Source organism: Thamnophis sirtalis, unplaced genomic scaffold, assembly GCF_051295495.1.
Source record: "Thamnophis sirtalis isolate CommonGarterSnake01/CBP01778 unplaced genomic scaffold, rThaSir2_p1.2 scaffold_1, whole genome shotgun sequence".
Taxonomy (NCBI): domain Eukaryota; kingdom Metazoa; phylum Chordata; class Lepidosauria; order Squamata; family Natricidae; genus Thamnophis; species Thamnophis sirtalis.
The window spans coordinates 50,416,031-50,434,282 of NW_028261381.1; the positions used below are offsets into that span (position 1 = coordinate 50,416,031).

The window sequence follows — 18,252 nt, forward strand, 5'->3', positions numbered from 1 at the left end:
TATATGCTTATTTAAAAATAGCTGACTTTTGTTTTCCAGCATATACTTACCACTCTGTCTCCATTGTATTTTTCTATAAATTTTCCATAATTATAATAGTTAAAGGTTGGATATCCATCCACTCCTTCCTGCTTACACAAGTCACGGTTTTGTTCTTTGGCACAATCCACTGCAGCATAGGCAATCTGGAGAGAGACATAATACTAATAATAATACTAATACTAATACTACTACTACTACTAGTAGTAGTAATCATCATCATCATCATCATCATCATCAACATCAACATCAACATCTATTAATCGAAGTAAAGAACAAAAATCTATTGAAGGTCCAACAGACAAAACAAGAATACAGAAAAGATGTGATAAAAACAAAAATGGAGAGTTGGCAGAACAAAGCATTGCATGGTCAATTTCTGGAAAAAATAAAAGATAAAATGGACAGTGAAAAAACTTGGTTATGGTTAACAGCAGGTACATTAAAGAAAGAAACAGAGTCACTAATCCTGGCTGCGCAAGAACAAGCTATCCACACAAATGCCATTAAGGCCAAAATCAAAAAATCCTCTGATGATGCCAAATGCAGACTTTGCAAAGAAGCTGATGAAACTGTTGATCACATACTCAGCTGCTGTAAAAAAATCACGCAGACTGATTATAAATTGCGGCAAAATTCAGTAGCACAAATAATCCATTGGAATTTGTGCAAAAATCATAATATTAAAACAGCAACAAACTGGTGGGAACATCAGCCTGAAAAAGTCACCGAAAATCAGATGGTCAAGATCTTGTGGGATTTCCGTATACAAACAGACAAAATACTGGTGCATAATACACCAGACATCACACTGGTTGAGAAAAATAAGGTCACAATCATAGACATCGCAATACCAGGTGATAGCAGGGTCGCCGAGAAGGAACATGAAAAAATAGCAAAATACCAGGACTTAAAAATCGAAATTCAATAACTATGGCACAAACCAGGAGTGGTAATTCCAGTGGTAATTGGCACACTGGGTGCTATTCCAAAAGCACTGGAATTACATTTAAAACAGTTAAAAATTGATAAAATCACCATCAGTCAAATGCAAAAAGCTGCACTGCTTGGATCTGCACGCATATTATGAAAATATGTTACGATGTCCTAGGCCCCTAGGTGGGGCCCGACTAGTAACCAATGCCAAATCCGGAGAAACAACTGGCCGCTGTGATACAATTGTATAATAATAATAATAATACTGGATCAATTAAATGGAGCTCAGATACTTTAAATCTGGAATGAGCTGGAAAGCATTTCCAGTATCTAAATACCTGAAATATTCCAATAACTAGAAAACACCTCCAAAGTTTAAATACCATTTAGCTTTAAAATGTTAAGGTCTAAGTTTGAATAGGGTTGATCAAATTTATAACATTCTTGGACATAAGAACCAGTTTGGTTGGTTGGCTGAGGCTCCAAGCCAGAAAGCGGGAAACAATGTGTTCCATTCCCGCCTTAACTATATAAGCCACTGGGCAACTTTGGGCTAGTGATTCTCTCAGTCCAACTTTCCTCACAGGGTTGTTACTGTGGGGAAAATAGGAGGAAGGTGTTATTAGATACATTCACAGCCTTGAGTTATTTATTTAAATAATAAAGGCAGTGGACAATTAAATAAATTACAAATTCCAATACGTGCTTTGGGCAAAATCTAACACCTTTTCCCCTCTCTCACTGATATAGATTCCTTGAAATTTTAATTAGACTAACTGTATAAACACATGGAAAGCAACACTAGTACATTTGATAAAATAATTAGATCTATAGCTTCTTAACAGTAAAGGTATGTGCTAGTTGTTCCCAACTCTAGGGAGTAGTGTTCATCTCCGTTTCAAAGTTGAAGAGCCCGCCCTGTCTGAAGACGTCTCTGTGGTCATTTGTCCAGCATGACTAAATGGTAAAGGTGCACAGAATGCTGTTACCTTCCCACCAAAGATGGTCCCTATTTTTCTACTTCTATTTTTACAAGCTTTTGAACTGCTAGGTTGGCAGAAGCTGGGAGAAGTAACAGGAGCTCACTCCGTTATGTGGTGCTAGCGATTCGAACCACTGACATTTCTGATTGAAAAGGTCAGCGTCTTAGCCACTGAGCCACCGTATCCCTATTGCTTCTTACAGTTAGTCTAATCAATGTCTCTGGGAACATGTTCTGCAAATTCTACGTGAGGAAATATGTGGCTATCAGTCTCCTGTATCTCTGTGTTTTCTGTTTTATTCCTTTATGTATTATTATTTACATACCCAAGGGCATTCATTCACCTTCGCCCAAGGCCAGAGAAAGAGCCAGGTCTTCAAGGCTCTTCAAAACAACAGTGGGGTGGAGGCTACCCAGATCTCAGAGGGAACCCCACTCCAGAAACCCAGAGTGCACTAATCCCTCTAGACAATACAGCTGTGCAGATATTATGAGAGATCGGCTGTCCCTCAAGTAATCTGGCCCTATGCCATGAAGGAATTTATAGATAATGATCATCACCTTGATTTACACCTGGAAACAAACAGGAAATCAGTGTAGCCTAGGAAGCAGAGGTATTAAATGGACATATCAAGGCACACCCTTCACTGTCCATACTGCATCTGCATTCTGAATCAGGGTAAGCATCTGGAGAGTCTTTTAAAGCAGCTCCAAGTACAGCATGTTGTAGCAATCAAGCCATGAGGTAACTAGTGTGACTGATTGACTGAAGAGCTTCCTAATGAATAGATACTATAATAGTGGAAGGCAGTAGCTAACAAAATACCATCTCAGCCATTAATGTAACCACTTGGCCTTCAAATAATCACAGTTCTGTACACCTACTGCTTAGCTTCTAAAACAAGGACATAAATAACCTATTTCCAGAGTTACTGTGGATATATTTGCATATATCTCTATGCATACATTATATATATTTATTTGAAATTAAATGTGTAATTTATAAAGACATATGCTTCCTCCGCAAATCTCACAAAAGAGTTCCTCATTCAAAAGGACCTTGCAAGATCGATGTGTTAAAAATTTGCTTACAAGTTATTTTCTCCAAGATTCCCTTGAACTTTTATTCTAACCATTCAGAATTTCCCAATTATTGATGCATAGTGTTGTGGCCTGGCAGGAGCCATTGGAGCTGCCACCAGACTCCGACAGCGAGGGGCCCTATGAGTCGGCCCTGGAGGATGTGGAGGACCATGGACAGGGTTCCGACGCCGAGCAGGGCGCAGAGAGACTGGTTGGCCACCAGGTGGCACCTGAGCCTTGGATCAGTGGGGAGGAGACAAGAGAGAGCGATCCAGAAACCAACTGTGAGTTGTTCCGGGATGCATGCCGTCAAAGGGCTACTCGGCATCAAGAACAACTACGTAATTACAGGAGGTAATTACGCTCAGTTGATGCTCATTAAGCTCCTCTCCCAGACTATAAAAGAGACTGCTTGTAGCACGCCCTTCTTGCAGAAGTCAACGTTTGGGACTAAAGAGAAATGAACTTGGCAGGCTGGATTGCTGCCAGAGTTTGTTTGCATTGCTGCCAAGGTTTCTTGGACTTGCTGCCAAAGCCCTTATCAGTTTGTTTATTTGGCTTTCAGCCACCGAGAGTCTGGACTTGCTAATTAAAGGACATTCCATTTTACGCTTGTCTCGGCTTTCGTTACTGAACGGAGGAGGGGGTCAGAACACATAGTATACCTACAAAAACATCCAAAGAAAGCTCCTGTAGAGTTTAAACGTGCTTAAATGTAGACAATACTTTTAATTTTAATGTGATTGCTGGCTCGACTACCGAATGGAAAAGTTAACACAATCCGGTTATAAGAACCTCATTTTGCCTTGTCGGTTATCACAGATTTATGATGGTTAAATGCATTTTGGTATGCCTTTAACTTCCTGATAATACATGGTCACTGTTAAATATACATCTATTACACAATTCTTACTAATTATCATTAGCAAAGGGCATGCCATTTCTTACAGTTCTATTGATTTACTCAGAACTCCCTATAATTATTTCTTTACTCCAACTGATGCTGCCTCCTACAACCTCTTTTTAGAAATACAGGCCTCTCTTATTTCAGAGTCTCCTTATGCGGGCAGTTAGAAAGTGCTGGCTGCTTATCTGGCAATACAAACTGAATTGTCAGGTTAAGCAAGTGGACTTGTGTTAATTTGCTGCTTTAGCAAATCTAATTCTTCCAACTGGCTCACGTATAATTCTTTACTACAGATATTTCCAGTATTGATCTTTTCTGTAATGGTCTCCTTGGGTAGTTTTTCTCCAGCCTTACTTCCTCTGGAGGAGTATCAGCAACACAAAATGCTATGGAGACTCTCAAAGTCCAGTTCTCTCTGATATTATCTTCTTCTATCTAATCTAATCATCTATCCATCATCTATCTATGGCCTTACAGTATGCTATGCCATGCAAAACGCAATGAACTCAGTAGAAAAACTAGCATCTCAAAGTTATGATTTCTAGCCTAAGCATCTATCAGGGTGGTTTTCTGAAATATTTTTGGAAGCGGTATCCTAGAGGACCATTTTCCAATGAAAATGAAAATAGAGTGCCCTGATTTATTTCAGAATCAATCTGATGGGAATCACAAAGTGTCTGCCATAAGTACATCAAAGGGCAATAAAATGCCACTATTCAAAGCCTTTTAAGAAGTAAACATCATTGTAGATTTAATCCACTAACTCATGGTATGTCCCAAAATTTAAGAAGAGTTATTTATATATAAAAGATAAACTGCTATCATTCAAACCAAGTTTGAGAAATATGTGGTCCTGAGCTCAAAAGTAACTAGCAATTACCATCTTTCTTGACTGCCTCTCTCACTGGAAATGCCACAGGGAAGGCAGCTGCAAATTTAATTAATGCAGTTGGAATAAGATACTGGGGGAATAGCTAGGGTATATTGAAGGCTTGCCCGATCTATTCTTGATCAGAGCAGTCTACTTGTTTGCTTGTTTCTTTTCTATTTTTAAATCGATGAGGCTATCAAATTTATTATAATACATACCCAATTTATCAGGTCTTATTTTTTTAAAAAAAATCTATATTATCCTATCTGTAAGTATGCATTTCAGATGTACAGAAGTATGCCTAAGAGATTGAAAACAAGTCTTATAATGAATCTTACATAAAGTCCAGACACCTGTATTATTAAACATGTAGAAGGTGGTTAACAACTTTCTACAGTGGAGACAGTAATCTCTTGTCTTCAACTAGAAGTTTGAAAGCATCTGACAGAGCAAATTTGTCTGAGACAGGAAATTGGAGGCCAGTCACATTGAAACCACTTTTTGACCCCTTGAAAAGAAAAGCAAACAAATGAACAAAAAAACCAGGAACAAACACAATATTTCATGGACACATAGTGTTTGCCTGCAATTTTAAACACCTGACAACAACCTTTTCCTTAATTTCAAAGCCCTCTCCAGGAGATTAGTTCAGACTCCTGTATGAGTTATTGATATCTTCAACCACAACTAGCCATGAGAGGGCGAGATTTCACATAGAAATCTCAAGAAATATGAAATTAACTTTTAATGACCATAATGTTTTTAATTACATAATATTTCCGACACATTGCATGAATTCAACAGGCTAAAAGTTTTGCTGCTGATTTTTGTTGGTACTCAGTGTTTGATGCATCTTGCTGCAGTGTTCAACGAGAGTCAGCCAGCATTGATGGATTCTAGTTGTCCTTATACAGTTTTTCATTGTGACAACGTTGCTGAAAATTTTCATGGTGTCTGTCACTGACTGTATCTAGATTTTCAGGAAAGAAGTCCAAGAGTGAATGCAGAACACAAATCTTCAGTGACATGTTGCATTTCACGATCCTGTATTTTGTAAAAAGTTTGTCAATTAGCTAACTATAACTTGGTGTTCTGTAGTTGCCAAGAAAATTCTCAACCACATCATTGAATGCTATCCAGAAATTTTTTCTGGCCCTATTAACAGAAATTTAAATTGCTTGTCATTGATGACATATCTGATATGTGGACCAACAAAAATGCCATCCTTAATCTGGGCATCAGGAAACATCTGCCTCAAATAACGAACACCTTCACTTTCCTTGTTCATTGCTTTCACAAAACTTTTTATCAGTCTAAGTCTTATGTGAAGTAGAGGCAAAATATATATTTGTTGGGTCAACAAGTAGTTAGGGTGCCTTGTTTTTCAGTCTCTGAAATTTTTTTTCAGAGAGGCCATTTTGTTTTTAATATCTCTTGGACAACTGCCCTATTTGCATACGTAAAAACAGTACTTGATGCATCCCAGCTTAATTTCAAGTGGCAGAGTCACTACTTTTAGATACTTTGACAGATATTCCAGTTGTACTAGGTGTACAGGATGTGCTTCAATAACAGTTCCATTCCCCCACCCCATCAGTGCAGCATAGCCAACAGGTACTGAAGGGTATATATTGTCATTGTCTAAGAAGACAGCTTTGAGGCTTAACACTGATGAATCAATAACGAGATACAATTCTAGTAGATATTAGAATTGAGTAAACTTAAAACAAATAAACTTAAAATATATAAAAAATTGAAGAAACAGGAGATTTCTATAAACTGGTATGTGATAGTTTAAATTACAGGTCATTTTCATGATTTGCAGCCAAAAATCTATAACAAAAGTGTTCAAGAAGCAAAACCTTTGTTGTCCAGGATTTTCAATTCCTCCTTGAAGTAACTAAGCCAAATAAAAGCACAGCAAAAAATACTAAATTACATAATACTATATGTCTTCAAACCTGATTATTACTTGACTACTCAAAAGAAAATATTTTACAGATGTTTACCTCAGTGATTCAACAAATCACTAAGGTAAGCATTTGGTCCTGAAATGTTATAATGATATAGTTCAAAATGTGCCCTCAATTCCACCTGCTGGCATGACAATATAAATAACAAAAGCATTCTAAGTATCAAAGAGATAATCCCTAAAACCTGAATTTGCTGCACAGGGCTTCTGCAAAATTAGCACTGATGACATTACCTAGTTTGGGTAATGAAACATCTACAAGTAAACAAGTAAGCTCAGCGAGCACCAAGGACCCCTCATTCTCCAAAATTCTTTACATCAAATAATGTAACAGTGGATGTGATCTTATATATGATTATCTAGTGCTACCTTGTGCACAAATTTTATGTATTTGTGCCCTGATTTGAAAACCTCCAGCAAGGGGTGGTCATAGTCTTATAGGCAAATTGTTCCACTGCTTAACGCTCTCAACATCTAGAACAGGGATCCCCAACCCCCAAGCCACAGCCCATTCCCGGGCCATGGCCAATTTGAAACTGGGCTGCCTTGAGCGATGGGCTGGCACATACACGTAGCTTGACTTGCATGAGTGGTGGGCTGGCACCTGTGCACACATTCTCATGCACATACTGGCCTGCTGTTTGTGCAAGTTGAGCTGCATTTGCATGCACATGCGTGCCGGTCTGATGTTCGTGTGGCCTGGTTTTCCTCTCCCTCCTAGCTAGGCTCCCAAACTGCAAAGGTTGGGGACTGCTGACCTAGAAAACCCACTTAATATTTAGCTTAGGTTGCTTATGTTTTAAATTTAACCCACTGGTCATTTCTTCAATTTGGTTCTAACACAGGCCATGTTCATTCCTCTTATATGTAAAAGATTTTGACATATTTGTAGCTGCTCTTAATATTCTTTTTTGCAAATTAAACATGCCCAGCTCCATTAACTGAACCTCATAGGGGATTGGTTTCCAGAACCATTATCTTAATAACTCTCTTCTGAACCTTCTTTATGTTATTTTTAAAAAGTGGTGTACTTAAGAGCTGGTCTTGTTAGAACAGAATACAGTGAAAATAGCTTCTATTAATACAGTTCTAGGCTCCACTGGCTGTTTTAGTTGCTTCATCACATACCTTAGTCATACAAAGATGTGGGTCACCAGTACTCCTAGATCTTCTGATAGCATTACTAAATTAGCTTTTCATATTCCATTCTAGAAGAAAATTTGAAGACTCCAAGGCATATTTTTAAAATAAGCAAAACAAAAACCCAGTTAAAAAGCAATCCTGTATTTGGAATTCTCAGCTGCACCAAAATAATCAAGAACTATCAAAAAAAAATAACTGACCAAAAAAGATTAGCAATTAACATAGGGAATTCAAGAATTTTGAACCTAAAATAATAACTTTAGTATAAAATCCTTTGCTATATAGGAGGGATATGATCCCAATTCTCTTCACTTCTTGTTATGAATTCAAATACACACATGAATTAACCCAAACCCAATTAACGTTATCAATCACACTGACTACCATGTCTTAGCACATACCAATGAATATCTGCAATTGTATTCAATCAAATAAAATGATTTGCATAATTCTATAAAAAGTGCTTGTAAACCTACAAGTCTTTAGGCTGCTGCTGCTTTTGCTTCTGTTACAGCTCCTCTCAATAAGCCAATTTATACTTCAATGTAATTGTGGGGGGATTATTCTTCCATATGCATGTGATTTTTGTTACCTAAGATGCAGGATTTTACACTTGACATCCTGTTAGTTTAGTCTTAACATTCAAACCTGTGTTGGCTGTTTGAAATTATAATTTTGTTCCCTAATTAGCCAATCTCTCTGGTTTGATGCCACCTGCAATTTCAATAAGCATCCCTTACCTTCCATCCTCTAGATCACTTATAACAATTCTGACTAACACAGAGCCAAGGACAGAGCCCTAGAGGCTGGGGTTCACTTGATATTTGCCTCCAGTGTGATGCATTATGTATGAGAACTCCTTAAGTGTGTTTATTCCTCTAGCTACAAATTCACTGGATGCAGCACACAGCCCTCATTTATTCCTCTTGTCAGTAAGCCTTTGAGTGTGTTCCTGTGTCCAGCCTTTACCTTAGATACTTAGATAACATTTATGCTGAAAAGTGGTTTTTTTTTTACACAGATGTAGTGCATGTACCAATTGTGCTCTTTCACAACTAAAGTTACTGTTGACCTATCTATCCCTACATGACTGTTCTGACCCCCCTCCTCTGTCCAGGAACAAAAGCCAAGACAAATGTAAATGAGAATGTTTTTTAATAAGTCTAGACTCTCGTTGGCTGAAAGCCAAATCAACAAAGGGATAAGCACTTTGGCAGCAAGTCCTACAAACCTTGGCAGCAATTCAAACAAACTCTGGCAGCAATCCAGCCTGCCAAGTTTGTTTCTCGTTAGTCCCTAATGTTGACTTCTGCAAGAAGGGCGTGGCACAAGCAGTCTCTTTTATAATCTGGAGAGGACTTAATGAGCATCAGCTGAGCGTAATTACCTCCTGAAATTACATAGTTGTTCTTGAAGCGAGTAGCCCTTTGACGGCATGCATCCCAGAATAACTCACAGGTAGTTTCTGGATCACTCTCTCTTGTCTCCTCCCCACTGATCCAAGGCTCAGGCGCCACCTGGTGACCAACCAGTCTCTCTGCATCCTGCTCAGAGTCGGAATCCTGTCCAGGGTCCTCCACATCCTCCAGGGCCGACTCATAAGGCCCCTCGCTGTCGGAGTCTGGTGGCAGCTCCAACGGCTCCTGCCTGGCCACAACACATAACTATGATTTCCTGTAACATCAAGGGCCTTTCTCTCATAAAGCTTCTGGAAGTTCCTGTTTTAGAAGCAAAATTTACCATGTCTTTTATTGGACCCTAATATCTATTTGCTTCCTTTCTTGAGCTTGTCATCTTCTATAACATTACCCTGCTGAAATTAATTTTAACCTCTATCTCTAGTTTTCAAATGCAAATAGAATTTGAGACATTGCATCAACTTTTGAATATATATGTAAAATTAGTTGATCCAGTCTATCCTACTTATTAAAATGACTTATTTTACAGGATTTATCAGATGCAACAAGTAAGTAAACTTACTTTAAGTAAGTTAAAATTATCACCTATATTCCAGAGACTTCTAGAGAGATAACTAGCGGGAAATAAATGCAGATTTGCATTTGCCAGTGCTTCTTGCACCCAAACAGTCTTACGTTGGTTTGCCTTTTGGTCATGTAATACAAATGATTCCTGCCAAAATGCATATAATTTTTCTGTAGCTTAAAAATTCTGAAGAGTAATAAATTCAGCAAACACATACACACAAACTAGATGGTTTTTTTTAAATGTACAAGGCAAGAGACTTTCAATTTATTTTACCAACTTCCAAAATTAAAATGCTTTATTTCTTTCACTCAAATTTGGACCTTTCTCACACAGTTGTCATGCCTTTCATCCTGAGTAGCAGCAGGGTAGCCCCCCGACTACTATGAAAAGCCAAACAAATCTATTGAACCCACAATATCACGGAGAGATGCTTGAAACAAGTTTAATTGACAAACTAGGATCTCTAAAATCTTTATCTTTCAAACTTCTGCCTATCTAGAAATTAAACATGTCATAGGAGGAATCTTAATGACTCAATGACAACTCAGTACAGACTTATGGTGGAATGTAGTCTGGATTCCCAAAAGGAAGGATTACATTCCAATGGGCAAAGAGGCGGTGGAGCTTAGACAGTTTGGCCTGCTGAAAGAGGGTTAAAATGGTTCCCCCCTAGCTATTCCTAGATATATGTGTAGTTATGCAAATAGTTGCTTTAGTGTGGCAAGATTCTGTCGGTAGGTAAAGACAATTAAAGGAAACTACTCTTAAGTAACTACACATCCTGTTCTTAGTTTTTGAGCTTGAGAAAATTGTCTAATAAATTGTCCGTGGATTCCAATGTAAAAGCCCATCCCTTCAAATCATTTCACTCTAGTAGTGTAAGATGGTCACTTTCTAGTTGTGTGCCTTGCTCCATTGTTCCCTACAAATTTCCTCCAGTTTTGTCCTTCCCTCCATTGCCCCTGAAAAAAATGGACATTTATTCCTGTAAAGTATCTTTTATACAGTTCATTTCACTACAGTCTAATACCTTTTATCTTTTGTTTGTCTTGAGGGAATTATAACTCTTCACAAGGTTATTTTCAGATAATATATGAAGGAGAAAGGGGGTAGGAAAATGTTATTGGGAAATATTTTGGAGGTTTGGGAAATGTTAATTTTATCTCTTTCACATATTTTTTCTGTATATACTTAAAATAAGTAAGCTTATCTAAGATTAATTCTTTTTTCTCCAATTACTGTTAGACTGATGAACACAAAGTATTTTCAGTGATTAAACTTCCCCTGCTCTTCTAAATGCAGATATAAACTACTATGTCAATTAACTATCAGAAATAGAAATAATGGTCAATATGAAGATGGGAAGACAGAAAAAGAAAAAATAGTTTTGCAAAGAAGCCTCAAAAATAAAGACAAAACACAGCAAAAAATCTCAGCTAAGCACAAGTTGTTTCTTAAATAGCAAATATTTGAAAGGTTACTATGTTACAGGTTCTTTTTTGAACTACTGTATAAATAAAATTGACCCAGAATCCACCTTAAAGCTACAGGACATGAAATTAATTTTGAAGGAACCAGGTTTATCTCCAAAAATGAACACTTCAACAAGAGAATAATTATGGAAGCTATCAAAATAGAGAAACACCCCTATAACATGAATAAACATGACGATACCTCCCGCCTACCAGACATCTGGAAACCAGCCCTAGTCAACAAACGAGCCCCACCCACCACCCAGGCTGTTACAACACAAAACTACGGACACACAGCCAGCACCAATCAGCTCCAATCTACCAATCATGTACAGCCGCACATCCAATCAACCCACTTACTGAAACAAAGCCAGCACTCCACACACTCCACCAAGGTTAATAGAAAGACGGCAGCTCCGAACAGGCTTTAAGCCCAAAACACCAGCCTAAAGATGGCGAGTGAGACCTCGCCAAAACATTGCCAAGACAATCTCAATCTTACACGGGAAAAGACCCGAATACAACAAGACCAGCATTCTCATTTGCTTCTTTACTTCAGGACTCATCTGTACCTGAAGCTGCCTGGCTAATACTTTTAAGGGACTTGTTTTTATTATATCACCTCCACATAATTCCCCACCATGCTATGGAGGCAACCTAATATCATCTGGCATTTTACCTCTTTCCTGACACAAATCTTGTAGTAAGGACAAAGTACAATGCCTCAGTGTTATTACTGGTATGATCAAAGTGTAGAATTTGCCCACTTCCTATTGGATGCTTAAGTCTGCTGTGTGCTTGCTGGTCACTGACTATTTTGGCTTGGGCTGCAAGTAAGATCAGATATCAAGCTTGTGCAATGGGATCTGATGTTGGAGGAGAGGCAAAGCCTGGAATCAAAAAGAAATCAGTCTGAATGTCAGGGTTCCAAATAGCATCCAAAAATAAATCAGAATCCAAGGCAAAGTATTGCTCAAAGTTTCAATTTATTAAGAGAGCCATGTTGGCACATCTGGGAAAACCTGAATCTGAAAGCGTCATGGTTTCCCCCACCTAGTTGAAAGTTCAAGATCTTGCCCCACACCCACAATTCCATCACATGGTCCAATCTCCCACTGCCATGTTGGCAGTTCCACCCATCCAGTTCTCATCAGGTGCAGAGACAAAGGATGACCTTGGCTTTCTAGAAAGAATTTTGTTTTGGCTACACAGTAAATAACTCCGTACAATTCCCCCCTCCCATTTTCCCACAATAGAAAAAGGCATAGTAGAATAATAGAAAGTGTGGCAGGCCAAAGATCCAAAAGAAAGCTGCAGGCCTGACACTGGAGTCGTTACGTTCCCACAAGCATCTAGTTCCTCTTGAATTGTGTTAACTCTTATATAGCAGCAATTTAATACTGACCGTTAATTGACTAGATTCTTGTGTAAAGGTATGAAGAATAAATAATCTTAACTGAAATTTAACACATGATCCTGATTCTTCATGCTTGACATTTGCTTACATAATGTAAAACATAATCCTTTGGTTAGATGTGACATGAGTTCTGTTTGTACGTGTACTAATTTTCTGGAATGTCTTGGACCTTCTTTTAAACATACACTTCAAAAGACCAATGCATTTATGGCCTCTCCCCCCACCCCAAAAAAGAGGATTACTGGATAATTTAAACTAGTGTAGTGATATTCCCCCCAAAAATGTACAACAGGATTTTTACAAATTATCCTTATTATTTATAGAGAGTACTACCACTTGGGCAATTCCAAAATTTATAGATCACTTGAGCTGTGTAAATTTTGCATACTCTTCCGAGTTTCTTCGAGGTGCCGCCAGTTCCATCTTTAAATATCGTTGTCATACTTCTGAAAGAGCAATGCTTGTTTATTTATGGGGAAATGCTAACCTTCTAGAACTGACTTGTATGACAGCGTGATCATTTTTTAATATGTGGATATCAATCTTAATATAATGAAATCTGTCTTCCAGAATGATATTTGTGGATAAAAATGACAACCTGACTGACTGGTTGTCAGGGTTCAGGGGAAGCACAGGATAATGTGGGATGCCCCTGATGATGTACCTGCAAGCTTTCTGCTATGGCACTCTGTATATTCCCACTCCATACTGATCTAGCAGCTGGGATTTTTTTTAATTGACAGCAAAATAAATTGCCCTACACAAGGCCAATAAACACCCTTTCACTTGTGCAACTTGAAAAATAAGTAAACTCTGCACCTTGTGCACATGTCTTAAGCCTGCCAACACACCTGTCTCTTGTTATGGAGAATAACTGGTTTTCCTGTCAGAGGATGATTTAGGGTGTGAGAGGAAAGGAAGCTGGGGAATCTTCCAATGGCTCTCCTGAAATTGTCCCATATTAGATCTGTAAGGAAAGAACCGTCTGCTGGCCTTCTTGTTGAAAACAATAGAGCTTGCCTATGGGAATAGTGCAATTTATGTTGACACAAGGATGGAAAGAATGCATATTAATCCAGTCATGAAGTGCCCTGAGATAGACTGGTGAACAGCTATCCTGATTTATTTGAAAATGAAATACTGTATCCCAAAGAGCGAAGTCCCAGAAAAATTTGACAGCATACTTCAAAAATCCAGATTTACATTACATTAATTTACATTAAAGGGTTTCTCCTCCTACATAGAGCTATACAACAAATCGTAACTACTATGTACAAATTGCCTTATACAAGTTCTGGAAAGGAAATACAAAATTTAATTTAAATGGTACAAAATAAGAAAGTTAAAGATATGTAATTTTTTAAATTCAAAATCTACTTAAAATGGTAGTTAGCAAATTCCTCAAGCCAGCAAACAGCAGCTAGTGGTAGAGTAAGCTTCAGTGGCTCCATGGCTCACTTCTGCCTTTTTTCCTGTATTTGTTATTTACTTATATAAAGTACCTTATAATAAAGACAAACAATAGTGTCAGTTGTGGTATTAACCCACAACATTCTTTTCCAATCCTATTTTTTATAAATGTTCATAAAAACCTGACATGTCAATTCCTTGCCAGCTTTTGAGATTAAGTCTTATCTGATAGTTTATCAGAGTACAGGCAAGGAGTACAGGAATTGATTTTTCTGGAAAAGAATTTCAGAAATAATCCAAAACGAAACCCAGATAAATGTTGAAAAAGTTAGCTTTGCTGGTTGTCGGAAATTAAAAATGGCTTAGTTTTTCACCAGTTGTTTGTACTGTAACTTGAGATCCTTTCCAGATATTCAGTTGCATGTTTGTATATTTCTTTTAGAAGTTAAAAATATTCAAAAAGCCTTTTAAAACCTTAACTTCATGAGATATATTTTCTCAGATTTTTAAAATTTTTCTACTGAAATAGCAGTATTTTTATTTATTTATCAATTTGTCACCATCTCACGGTTCAAGGTGACTCTGAGTGAGCATCAGTTTACTAACATTTTTTAAAAAAACATTCATTTTTTCCAGGAAACAGTTAGATGTTCTTCTTAGTAAAAAAGTTGTCTAATGATTTATTGAAAAGATACAGAATGGGTTATTTTCAGTGTTTTTAATTATCGCATTTGAACTACAAGGTATGTGGTTCTCATCCCTGCTCCATCTCAGAAATGATACTGAGATGAGAGCAAAAGGCTGTACAGAAAAGGAAGATTAAAGTATGGAAAGACAAAATTGTTTACGGTGTAATCTTCAAAGTGTTAGGATTTTGGGTTGGTTAACAAAGAACTTTCAATTCAGACAAAAGCAACTACAGGTAGTCCTTGATTTACAACAGTTCATTTAGTGACAGTTTGAAATTACAGTGCCACTGAAAAAAGTGACCTATGACCACTTTTCACACGACCATTGTACAGTGGTGGGTTCTGGATCCCGTTCCAACCAGTACGGTTGGAAGGGGCCTGGCGTCATCCACATGGACGCACGCAGTGCACGCATGCATCTTAGTGCCTCCACGACACTCCAGCTGCTCCGCATAGCATCACATAAGCGCTGTATGCGCCATGCGCGTGCGTATAAGCCTTAAAAGACAGGTAAGGAGCTCAGGCGGGCGGGTGGGCCCACCGGGGCAACATACCGGAACGGTATCCAGTGTTCCGGGCATGCTCCAGTATGCCCATACTGGGGCGTACTGCCTGCAACCCACTACTGCCATTGTAGCATCCCTAAGGTCATCTGATCATTTGGCAACAGATTCATATTTATGATGGTTGCAGTTTCTTGGGGCCATGTGATCACCTTCTGACAAGCAAAGTCAATGGGAAATCCAGATTCACTTAACAACCGTGTTAGCTAACTTAAGAACTGCAGTGATTCACTTAACCAGTGTGGCAAGAAAGATTGTAAACAGGGCAAAATTCTTTTAACAAATGTCTCACTTAGCAACAGAAATGTTGGGCTCAATGGAGATCATAAGTTGAGGACTATCCACATCTCCTCATACATTACATACTTTCAGAAAATACTAATCAAAGATCCCAGACATGGGCTAGGTTGTTACTGAACTCAATGTGGCAGCAGTTCACGGAGGTTAGACAGTTTTATTGAAAAGAAATCCTTGAGGAGACGTCCTTCTGTCTATTCTACCAGAAAAGGCATCTTTACCTGCAAAGAGTGATAAACTAGTAACAGCACACTCATAGTAAAAAAAAAGAAGTAAAAATATTGAAAGGGATGTTCTGAAAACGTAGCTGTCATTGTGATATTATAATGGATAAAAATCTGGGGTTCCTATCCAGGAACAAATGATTATCTACAGACAAGTGAATTCTGCCATGACACAGGTTGTAATGGTACCCAATACTTAATAAAAAGCACTACTAGCACTTTCAAACAATGTAGTAAAACAGATAAAAACTGTGTAAGGTACTTCAATTTAGATTTATTGTCCTACAAACTTGGTTTTTTATTTACTTAAATGATCAGCAATTGAAGGATACAGCTGCTATTATTTATTTGTGTTCAAACAAATGAACAGCAAAGTATTAATTCCATGTCTAGTTTTGTTTGACTAAAATACAAGAAACAGTCATTTTAAATGCTTGTGCTCTTCCCCTTCTTTGCTTTTCCAAGGATTGTTCTTTAAGCTCTTACAGTTGCCATAATAAAAGCCTTCTGCAGGAACAGTCAGGGTTTTTTTTTGTGCTGTTAAAATATGTACTGCCACTCATCACTTTATTGATTCAAGGAAATAAATCTCAACAACAGCAAATATTGACTTTTGTTATGAAAATGGAAGTGAATAGCCTACTGAACATTGATTTTAGAGAAGAATTAAAAAGGGCAAGTCTTCAATTCCCCCAATATTCTTTCCCACACTGAAATGTTATCTCCTTTAAAAATAACACCATTTTTGGAAAGTAGGGATCTAAAGTGGACAAACCTATTTATGCAGAAAAGGATACTGATGCCAAGTGGCTTCCGTTCTGATTCTGCATGTGAATATTACAGAATGCTGGTTCCCTGTAAAGGGGTTATGGAAGATGCTTAGTTTTTATTAACTATTGTGCCAATTAAATGTCGTGCTCCCTGATCATCTCAATGAAGTTACACGGTGATTCCCAGGAGATCAGACTATGTTTGGATTCTGGATATATGCTGGGAATAATGTCTGTGATGAAGACGGAAGACTGGGAGTGTATCCCCAGAATATATAGTCATAGGAGGGTCACCTGTGATGTGAAATTCAGCCCAGCAGTCCAGCTAAAGCAAGTTGGTTCTACATAGGGTTAGGGGTGGGCTGCTGGGCATTCACACAGGTTTGGGCAATCCTCTAGCTAGGATTCCGCCCAGTTTGGAGAACCCCAAATGCCACCCCTTGCTGGCCATGCCCATCCCACCCCACCCCACCCATCCCAGGAGTCTCCACACTGCCCATTCATTGTGCCAGGTAGGTGCAGGGCCTGTGTGGAGGCTCAGGGAGAGGGGGGAAACAGGCCTACTGGAGTCCAAAAGTGGGCCTGTTTCTGGGCTCCAGAGGACCGCTGGAGCCTGGAGGAAGCAGTTTTCATCTTCCCAGAGGCTTGAGGAAAGCCTCTGGAGCCTGGGGAGGGCGAAAAATCCCCCCTCCCCTGGTGAGGGACGCCAACTAGGTGACGGCCACCATGGCCACGCCAACCCAGCAACGGGGCAGCGAACCCGTTACTGCAATTTTTGAAGCCCACCCCTTCATTGGGTGCAACAATATATGAAGTTGCTGAGGCAGATGATCACTTTAGTTATAATGGCAAAGATGCTATTACCTTCTGTGTGGGAGAAAGAAATGGCAAATCATTCCAAGAAAACCACAGACGTAGATGAAATGAAGTGACTGACAATATGGTGCTAGAATATGAGCTCCTCAGGCTGGATGGTAACTTGTTACTGAAGAACAGCTGAGGATCTTTTGGGTGTCTCTGATGTGACTAGATTAAAGCTTTTGGGATATATACTTGCTGATGCTGGTTAATAGGAAAAGAAAATCCTAAATCTTTTATTTACTCTTTTATTTATTTATTAATTTAGGTACAGCCCATTTCCTGCTCAGACTGGTGTACAGTTAATTTTCAAAGTTTCATAATTGTTCTCATGACAGCCAACTTTAATGGAAACAGTTCAAACCAAATATTTGCATTGGCTGAAGGTACTGGAATTATGGTCTTAAAAATATGCACTGCAGTTTCTCAAACAGGAAAAACCCTTCTGAAGGCAATGACATAGATTTTCAATAAGTAGCTAGCAAAAAGCATAGAGATATAACTCTGTATCTTAATTCTCCTATCTGGGTTATACAATCTGTTCCTCCACTGTGGTATTATATTGACTGACTTAAGAAGAGGGAAAATTGAGAATCACATGTTGGAGACAAATACAGGCTTGTAGAAAGCTGT

General features: G+C 38.4%; 1 protein-coding gene across 1 annotated transcript in view; it reads right to left on the reverse strand.

Annotated features, from left to right (window-relative positions):
- The window catches only part of PDIA5 (protein disulfide isomerase family A member 5), a 255,318-nt gene that overhangs the window by 8,724 nt on the left and 228,342 nt on the right, over positions 1-18,252 (reverse strand). The window contains exon 16 of the mRNA XM_087711801.1: positions 51-185. Within this exon, the coding sequence (XP_087567927.1) occupies positions 51-185 (135 nt within the window). The remainder of the gene's footprint in view (positions 1-50; positions 186-18,252) is intronic.